At 39.6% G+C, this 10446-nt stretch overlaps 1 protein-coding gene across 2 annotated transcripts in view; it reads left to right on the top strand.

Moving 5' to 3' along the window:
• The window catches only part of ALAS2 (5'-aminolevulinate synthase 2), a 22845-nt gene that overhangs the window by 5398 nt on the left and 7001 nt on the right, over positions 1-10446 (top strand). For both annotated transcript variants that reach the window (XM_039851394.1, XM_039851396.1), the window contains exons 2-7: positions 139-334; positions 966-1088; positions 1935-2042; positions 4468-4690; positions 5299-5483; positions 7981-8160. In XM_039851394.1, the coding sequence (XP_039707328.1) occupies positions 154-334; positions 966-1088; positions 1935-2042; positions 4468-4690; positions 5299-5483; positions 7981-8160 (1000 nt within the window). In that variant the 5' untranslated portion in view covers positions 139-153. The remainder of the gene's footprint in view (positions 1-138; positions 335-965; positions 1089-1934; positions 2043-4467; positions 4691-5298; positions 5484-7980; positions 8161-10446) is intronic.

The following is a 10446-nucleotide window of genomic DNA, read 5'->3' as shown; positions in this document are numbered from 1 at the left end:
AGGACAATAAGGGCATTTTGGGGGAGGGCAGCAAGCATTAGGTGGAAAGCTAAAGGCAAAGGATCAAACACAAAAATGACCTTTGGCTTTTGGCCAAGACTTCATGATGGAATCTCATCTCTTCCACATCTTTTGCAGGACTTTAGGCTCAAGATGGTGGCAGCAGCTATGTTGCTACAGTGCTGCCCAGTGCTTGCCCAGGGGCCCACAGGCCTCCTGAACAAGGTGATTAAGATTCACCAGTTCCTGTTTGGTATTGGACGCTGTCCCATCCTGGCCACCAAAGGACCAACCTGTTCTCAAATTCACCTTAAAGCAACCAAGGCTGGAGGAGGTAAGAAGAGGCTGCTGGCAAATGGGGAGAATGTCTGGGTCCTGGAGAAAGTTTCCAAGTCATACTGGGCATGAGAAGAGTGTCAAGGCAGAATGAGCTGGCCTAAAAATATACCTGGGATTCTGCCAGTATCTCTAAAGAGTCTCACTCACTCTCATGCCCCTCACACTCTATATACTCTAGCCATTATGAAACTACTTAAAATTCACTAGATCAATTCTATTGTCTCAAGCTCTGTGCCTTTGCTTCTGTCAAATGACCTTCTCCCATAGCCTTTACCAGAGTATCTCATATTTCTCATGAGACACTTAACTTGGGCATCATCTCCTCCATGAAGCCTGCCTAGACCTCAAGCTCATCTAATTCCACTTCTGAGTCTTGTGCCCTCTCTCTTCTAGACTTCCATAGCTTATGCCCTCTCTCCCATCCCAGCACTGTTCATAATGTGTCTTCAGTGTGTTTCTTCCCTGCCAGTTTAGGAGCTTCCCTAGCACAGGGACCAGACATCCATCTCTGTGTCTCTACCATAACTTAAGATGGAGATTTGGAATACAATAGGTCTCAGTAATAATTGTTAAACTGAACTTATGATTAGAAATGCATTGCCACTTACTCTCTTTCCTTTTCATAGACTCTCCATCTTGGGCCAAGAGCCACTGTCCCTTCATGCTGTCTGAACTCCAGGATGGGAAGAGTAAAATTGTGCAGAAGGCGGCCCCAGAAGTCCAGGAGGATGTAAAGACTTTCAAGACAGGTTGGAGTCAAATTACATCACATTCAACCTCTATTCCGTACACTAGAATTCATTTCACTATAGTCCTGAGCTAGGCTAATCCAAGGGCAGCTACTACACATCTCATGATTGGAAGTCCAGTCTTTCCAGGGAAACCATGGTAGGCAATAGCTTAGACTGTGCACTGAAATGCATCCTCCCTAACATACATACATGCACAGGTTCCCGTAACTTTTAGCCATTAGTCTAAATGAAGCCCTTTAGCATTCTGCCTCTTCTCTCTCAAGTGGCTAAATGGATCCCCACAGGCTGGGCTTCCACATTTAAGCAATACCACTCTATGACAATCTAAATTTGCATTAAAGAATAAGTGTTGGAAGCAGGTACATCTTATGCAAGGGTATGGAGCCTCGGATCAATTTAAATGGTACAGACCACTCAAGATAAGCATACTTGAGAGATGGCCATATTGTTGACATTTTTTATAGACTCTTTTGGGATATCATTAAGGGTAAAATTTTCAAAATTGAATTTTAATGACATTGAGAAAAGAAGAATAAGATACACTGCCCTACATCTACCTCCCAAGTGTAAGACTCAGGGTGGCTGCCCTAGTTACTTTGCCCAAGGGAAAGTCCTGGTGGAGAGAAGTGTAATTCACCTCATAGAAAGTTTACTGACATAGGAGTCTCCACTTGGGGGAATGAATAGGGGCTCACTTTGCAGAACGTTTTTTTCTCTCTGCAGAAGGCTTCCCTAGTTCATAAAATTGAATTATCGTGTGTTGTGCTGAGTTTAAAGAGGAAAACGCATGCTTTCTTTATGTCCCCTCTCTTCACGGCCAATGTATCTCATACTCTCTCTCAGACCTACCCAGCTCCCTGGTCTCAACCAGCCTGAGGAAGCCATTCTCCAGTCCACAGGAGCCAAAGGAAATTTCAGAGGCCACATACCTGATTCAGAACCACATAACTGGTGAGTGTTGAGGTGGAAATAAAGGGGATTGAGAATATGAAAGGAATGCTGAAAGGGCTTCTGACATGGTATAGGAAATGGCAAGGAAAGACTTTGAAACCAATGGGAGTCTGAGTTTAATGCTGGCACTTGCTAGATCTGTGTGCTTTGGCAACTTAAATCACTGTCCTTTAGTAGGATTTTAATACTTGTCTCAACAGGTTATCATAAGAAAGAAATAAAATTACTTTTATAGATGTGTTTCTAGGTTGTTGTGAGGCCTCATTAAATATTTTATTTTTTCCTATTAGTTTTTCTCTATGCTTCCCTCAGACACTCTTATCCTTCATAGAGCCTTTCTCCTCTTTTGTATGTGTTTATATTCATTTTCATAATGGAATTTGTTTTCTTTTCCTAGTACAAAGGAATATGATTCATTGTAAAATTTCCAACAGATACAGGAAAGTATAAAGAAATTTAAATCAGAGTTCTACCATCCACCATTAACTTTTTGTTGTATTTTTTTCCAGATATTTTCCTATGACTAAAACACACATACACACACATACAAACACACACACACATATTCTAGACTCCCCTCCACACACATTTTTATTAGGAATGTGATCTTATTGTACCCAGAGTTTGTTATTTTGCTTTCTTCACTTAACAGTATGTTATGAGCATCATTCACTGTCTCTAAACATAGAGTTGCATAATAATTATTAATGGTTGAAGTGTGTTCTATAACAGTTAATCAAGCACTTATGTTTCAAGACATTGTTTCCAATTTTTTTTGTGTGTATTCTTCCAGTTTATATTGTATGTTGGTTTTACATACATATAAATATGTTCCAATATAATATACAGTATTGTCTTAGACTTAGTATAAATATACTAGGGGTTATTTATCTATTCCTCTACTGGATAGCTTCTAATCTTTCCTATTACAAACAGTAGTGCAGCAAACATCATTGAATGTACCTTCTCTTCATGCACATAGGTGTTTCCTTAGGATAGATACTAAGAGGAGGAAATTTTCAGGATGTAAGTGTGTGTATATTTTCAATATTAATAAATATTGCTAATTAGCCCTCTAAAGTGATGTACCAGTTATTGAAGAGAGTATCCATAGTCTCATACCCTCTCCAGCACTTGATATTATCAAGCTTTTAAATCTTTATCAGTTTGATGGGTGAAAATTTGTTTTTGCAGTTTGATTTTCCCAATTAAGCATCTTTTTCTATATTTATTGAATTTTCTGTTTATATTCTTTGCCCACTTTTCTACTGGGTTGAAAATTTTTCATAGTAATTTTTCATTATTTAAAAAATAAATTCTGGACATCAATAATGTTTCTGTTAAATATACTGTAAAATTTCTCTAGGTATGTCAGCAAGTGCATTTTAAAAATTCTTGATACATATTTCCAAACATCCCTGCAGCAAAGATGTTACCAATTTACACTCCTACCTCATAAGTTGCCATTTGCAACAATCATGATTTCTGTCTCATGTATAGAGTTCTAGAGTTTAACAAGACCTTTCACACATGTTATTTCGATTTATCTTAAAAATAGGGTTGCTCCATTTTGTTGTGGTAGTGGAGACTCTAGGTCACTTACTTGTAGTGGAAGTGGAGACTCTAGGTCACTTACTTATAGGCCACTTACTTGCTGCATGAACTTGGTCAAGTTACCTAACCTCTCTATGCCTCAGTTTCCTTATTTGTAGAATGAAGATACCAATAGAACTTTCCACATAGGAAAGTCATGAGAAATAAATACAATAATACCTATAAAATTCCTAAGAGAGGGAATTACATGTAATAGGCACTCATTAAATGTTGGCTACAATAATATAATTAAATATTAGTTATTAGCATTATTACCACTACTAATTATTACTATAGTCATAATACTGCTATGTGCCAGATGTTAGTTTGGGTGTATTACATTCTGATTGTCATCAGATGCTCACAATTCATCAAGGAAGGTATTATTAGCCTCATTCTATAGATGAGAAAATTAAAACTAAGAGAGAGGATTCATGACTTGCTCAAGGTCACACGACTAGGAAGTGGCAGAGTGATTACTAGTAACTAGATCTGTTGATATTCTTTCCACTGAAACTGGAAGTAGTGATTCCAGTAAGGAGGCTTCCACAGTAATCTCAAGAAAAGAGATGAGGCCATGCCAAGGATAGAAAGCATGAGTGAATGTAAAATTAAATCCCTGAGTCAATGAGTGAGTTGAATAAGAAAAGGGATGATTGAATCCTTGAAGTAGTGTGGAATTAAAGTGGCTCAGCAAGTTAATGACTGATCAAGTAAATGAATAAATGGAAAGCGAATTGGAGAATGCAAAATCAACAGCGTGAATAAAATATAGACTAGCCAGGAAGTGATTTGAAATGAATTATTTTCATCCCCATCTCTACTCCTACAGGAAACCATGTCTTTGGTTATGACCAGTTTTTCAGGCACAAGATCATGGAAAAGAAACAGGATCACACCTACCGTGTGTTCAAGACCGTGAACCGCTGGGCTGATGCATACCCCTTTGCCCAACACTTCTCTGAGGCATCTGTGGCCTCAAAGGATGTGTCTGTCTGGTGCAGTAATGACTACCTGGGCATGAGCCGGCACCCTCGAGTCTTGCAAGCCACACAGTGAGTAGTTGGTCGGGGCCATGAGCTGTGTGGACACATCCAGAAAACAGCCAAAGGCACACATGGAAGGAAAAAGCAGAGTTGGCAGTGAAAGCCAGGGTTACACCATCACCTCTTTTGTACAAGTGCTCCAGCATATTTAATCCTCAGATATGAACTAAATCGGTCAACAAACCATGTTTTCTAAACTCTTGGGTGTCCAATGCTACGGAGGAGAAGATGGGAGACCAAGTAAGCCCATTCTCTATGAGCTCTTACTCTGGCTGTAGAATGAGTATTGTCAGAGATGGTATGTGACCTCCTAGAGAAGTTCTTCCAACTTGCTCAAGTTCACCCTAGCTTCTCCCTACATCCCTGGGTGCCTTCAGCCTGAGAAGGAAGGCCCATGTCTCTCTGTCATCCCCATCCTGCCCTCTACTTGGCCACATAGGACACAGCTTGCACAGGATCACTAAGTCAATATTGACTCCCATCAAGGAAGAGAAACCTACCCAGTTCTTCAATGTCTGACAAAAGGTTTCATCTTTTCCTTGTCTACTGTTTTGTTTGTTTTGTTGTTGTTGTTGTTGTTGTTGTTGTTGTTGTTGTTGTTGTTTTTGCCTGGCTAGGGAGACACTGCAGCGTCATGGAGCTGGAGCTGGTGGCACCCGCAACATCTCAGGTACCAGTAAGTTTCATGTGGAGCTGGAGCAGGAGCTGGCTGAACTGCACCAGAAGGACTCAGCCCTGCTCTTTTCTTCCTGCTTTGTGGCCAATGACTCTACTCTCTTCACCTTGGCCAAAATTCTGCCAGGTAAGCCTGGGATCTGAGCTTTTTTTTCAGGGCTAGTATCCTGCACTACAGCATCCAGTCTCCCTGTCTCCATCACTCCTTCCTTCAATTCTGAGTTCATTTGCTCCCATTTGCCTTCCTTCTTATCGATCTTACACATCCTCAACACTGGATGACCATATCCTTCTCTTTTCTCCCCTTCCAAACAAAGGCTGAAATCACTACTGGGGAACATTGCCCAACCTCACAGAAAAGTAATAATATAAATTTGTCACCTCCCAACTCAACTGGGCTCTTAAAACTCATAAACAGTAATTTTATGACCCTACATCTGCTTTTTAAAACTTCCTTCCCCTTCTAAAACCTTCACTCTTAGCAAATTATCTCACATTTTACATCACCAGACAGGGACTCCTTTAACTTATAGCCACCAAACATACAAACTTATATGATTGTTCATCTAAGCTTCTCTCGTTCCTCCCTTTTACAATTTGAAGGTACATCTCTCCTTCTGCCTAAAGTCAATCCCTTTCCTTATACACTGGATCCCACCTTCTCCCTCCCCCACTCTCAATGTCCTTAACTCACATGTCTGCTGTCCTTCCATCACAGCCCCGACTCCAGATGAATATAACTCTCCATCTCCTCTGTCAATCTTGGGCTTATATAATTGTTCAGATGAGAGCCACTAAAAAATTTATGGTGCCCAATCTCTACCAGGTCCTCTATACTCACAATCCTGTTTCCATGGTCAACTCTCCAAGTCTCCAGGGAAACTTTGCTAATCCTCATTCCCCTCAGCCCTCCTATATCTTCACCTCACCCTCACTTACATGAACATCCCCACATGTCCTTGCCTTGTTCTTTCTCTCCTGTCACAATGGAAGAAGTGTCCTTTTTCTCATTGACTAATCCTGCCACTGGTGTTCTGTGTTCCATTCCCCTCTACCTCTTCAAGAACTTTGATCTATCAGCTCCCTCTCTCCCTCCTGCATCTTCAGCCTTTCCCTTTCTTTAAACATGTTGAAGTTTCTTGCATCTAAAAAAAAATTTCCCTCATCACTCTCTAGCTACTGCCCTAGTTCTCTCCTTAAAACTGGAAAACTACATGAGAGAAGTCTCCACACTTGCTATCTACTTCCTCACTTCCTGCTGATTCTTTAGCACACTATAAACATCCTTACTGCTTCTCAGAAACTTTTCCCAAGGTAACACATAACCCCAACAGAATTGTTTTCAGTGAACTCCTTTCTCAACCATTACAATTCAACTTCTTTTCATTTTCACTGCCACTACCCTAATCTAGACACATATAATATTTTTTTATTTCACCTGTGCCCTCCTGCAATCTATTCTTCACATCAGGCAGAATGATATTTTTAAAAAGAAAACCTATCTTTGTTACCCACCTGCCCAAAATCTTTTAATAGATCCCCATTTCCCTTAGGACTAAATCCAAATTCTTTATCATGGCTTCTAAAGCCATAAATAATCTGGCTTCTACCTACCTATTCAGCCTCATCTTTTGATATTCCTCTTATTCTTTCATTCATTCATATATTCATTCATATATTCATTCACTCACTTATAAATCAGTTATGTTTATTCATCCATTCATTCAAGAAATGTTTACTTAGCATCTATTGTGTGCTTAGCCTTATACTATGAATCAGAGACAGAAAGATAAAAAGATGTGATTCTTGCTCTCAAGAAACTCCTAGTCTACTTTTTCTTCATAGCAGGTCCACCATGAAGTCATGCCTGATTTCCTCAGGTATAAGTGATCCCTTACTCTAATGAAAGCCCAGAGTTACTTGATGTCAATGCAATTTAGAGGACTAGGAATCAACCCCCTCCACTAATTTCCCACCTCTAGCTGTCCTCCTAGCATTGCCCAGTAAAAAGCCTTACATTCATCACATTCTAGAGAAAGGTCTTCCCCTCTCTGGATCTTAGCTTCCTCACTTATACATTAAAGGGGCTGGATCTCATGGTCATTAGTGGCCCTTTCAGCTCTGACTTGCTGTGAGCTTATGATTCAAACTGTGAACATTTGATAAGTATCCACGTTATAACTATAAGCAGAGGGATACTACTTAGAAAGGTGGGATTTCATCTGGACCAAGAAGTATCTAGCACCAGTCCAAGTCAACAAGCATTCTCTAGGATAAACTCCTTTCCAAGGCTTGTTCTTACATATCTAGGAGAAGGAACCTAGGTCCTAGGTCCTCTAGGAAACTTTAGAGCGTCTAAGGAAATTAAAATTTCCTCCACCCCCAAAGAGTCAGAGGCCAGACCAGGATTAGAAATGACTGGAGGTATAGGAGTCAGAATTTCAGGACAGGGGAGTTCTTCCACGGGAGGAAGAGGTGTCAAAATGGCTTCTAGAGGAGGAGGAAGCAGAGCAGGGTCTTTGAAGGGAGGAAAGGGTTGGCCCTCTGCCCCTGTCACATCAGTCCCAAGGTTGAAATAGGAATACTGGGACAGAAGTTTAAGAATTATGCATTTGGTTCCTCAGGGTGTGAGATTTACTCAGATGCAGGCAACCATGCTTCAATGATCCAAGGTATCCGCAACAGTGGAGCAGCCAAGTTTGTCTTCAGGCACAATGACCCTGACCACCTGAAGAAACTTCTAAAGAAGTCCAATCCTAAGACACCCAAAATTGTGGCCTTTGAGACTGTTCACTCCATGGATGGTATGTATATGTGTGTGTATGTTCACCAACATTGGTCTCACAAAAACAAAGATAACAGCCAACATTTACGGAGTACTTATTACGTACCAAGAAAATTTATTAGTATTTTATGTTAATTAATTTACTGAAACCTCACAATTCTATGAGGTAAGTACTATTATTATTTGTATTCATTTACATAAGGAAACTGAGACACAAACAAGTGAAGTAATTTGCCCAAGATCACACAGCCAGTAAATGCCAAAGGACAGAGGCATTTATTATGCCGATCTTGAAGGTTAATAAATTAAAGTTCAGAAACAGCACCCAGTTTATCTTGGGTGACTCAGTAAATTGGTGCCAAAGTGAGTATTTGCACCATAGGACATATGATTCCATTTCCTTCACACAACACTCCCTCCATGAGAAATGATGAGCAAATCAATGATCTTAGTGTCTAATTTCTGCAATGGAAATTTTTACAAACCATTACTTAGGAGTTTTTTCAAGATTCAGTATGAAGCAATGGAATCGAAACAGTTTTTAAGTCAGACAGACCTAGGTTCAAAATCCCACCTCTGGCACTTACTGGCTCTATGACCTTGGGTAACTCTAACTATTTGAACCTGTTTTCCCCAAGGTAAATATCTGGTTGTAAGAATTAGAGATGAAAGAAGTCATTTCGTTTATTATGATTTAAGTAGAAATAAATGACCTTTACCCTCCCACCTTTTTCCCCCTAACTGAAACAATGCCCAAATCATTCTATTGCTGCCCCTCTTGAGCAGAAATCATGAGTTTTAGGCATCATCTTCTGGATTTATTAAAGGGAAGAAGTCTTCACTTCATTCCAATTTGTCACTTTTCAACTAAGAAAAAGAAGAGTCCATAAGAAGAGTCCATAATATTCCCCAATTTAGCCAGCATAAATGCCATCGGCATCATGTAATGGTGATACACAGGCTGTAGAACCAGACTATCAGTGTTCAAATCTCAGCATGACAACTTAATAGCTTGGGCAACTTTCTTGATTGCTCTGTGTCTCTGTTGCCTTATTTGAAAAATGGAGGTGATAATAACAGAGTAGCTGTGAGAATTAAATAAATTAATATATGTGAAGAACTTATTATTGTGCTCACTCCCATGTTTCTACAACTAGCAATTAATGAAAACCATCCCATGATTATATTTCTACAGGCAAGACTACTCTAATTCATTATTTCTCTAGTGGAAACCATGTTAGGACCATTCTACTTCCTTATATTTACAAAAGAATGATTTCTTATTTTTGATGGAAACTGCCTAAACTGTCAATCCTAGGGTGAAATTTCTTCCATGGAGCCATCACACTGTCCCCTTTGTCTTAGGTTCCACCTCCTGTGGTTGTCTCCCCTCATGTTGCCCTACCAGTTGTTCACATTCTTTAATCCTCACCTGGAGTCTGCTTCCACCTAAAGAAGTTTCTTCTGTATTCCAACTCTCTGTACCTCAGTAGTTTCTAGGGATGGAGAAGGTGTGGGCTCTTATATCTGCAGAGTGGCCAAAAAGTCTACATATGAGATTCACAGCCATTTGAAGACCTTATAAATAACTATTAGCATAGAAGATGTCTAGAATAATATGGAAAATGATAAATCTGTATGAAAAATGGAGAGGAATATACAGATTATTTCTAATTCACTTTCATTCAATAGATTGAGACTAAGCCTGTGAGGGGTGGGATGCCCTCATATAACAACACTGACAGAAATAAGAAATACACTCCAACAGAGACATAGAAAAGACAGAGATAAAGGCACAAAGAAACTCAGAAATAGACACAGAGGTACAGAGAAAGTATGAAGCAGAGAGAGACAGTGGTAGACAGAAAGGGACACAAACAGTGAGAAAGAATGGAGGGAGGAGGGAGAGAGAGAGACAGAAAGAGAAGAAGGAAGGGGAGCAGAGAAAAGGAAAACCAAGGCAGAAACAGCAAAATAGAGATATAGAAACAAAGACAGAAATGGCCACAAAAAAAGAGATAGTGACAGAAAGACAGAAAAATAGAAACAGGGAAGACCAGTGAAGAATAAATATATTGACAGAGCTGCCATTTTTCATACAGATTTATCTGAAATCAGGACTGCATTAACCTATAGCAAAAGGTGACTTTTTTTCAATTTATTTAAACAAAGGTATCACATAGGCTAGTGCCAACCCTAAATGGAAATACACAGACTTGTAGGGAAAAAATAAAAGGAAGCAAAGAGAGGCTGGAAAACGGCATAAACAAGAAAAGGTATATTGTCAGAATGAAGTAAAAATAGA

The sequence above is a fragment of the Pteropus medius genome, unplaced genomic scaffold (genome assembly GCF_902729225.1).
Source record: "Pteropus medius unplaced genomic scaffold, Ma_sr-lr_union100, whole genome shotgun sequence".
Classification (NCBI taxonomy): Eukaryota; Metazoa; Chordata; class Mammalia; order Chiroptera; family Pteropodidae; genus Pteropus; species Pteropus medius.
Note: the sequence above shows the minus strand (reverse complement) of the source record. Positions and strands in the feature narration are given on the sequence as shown.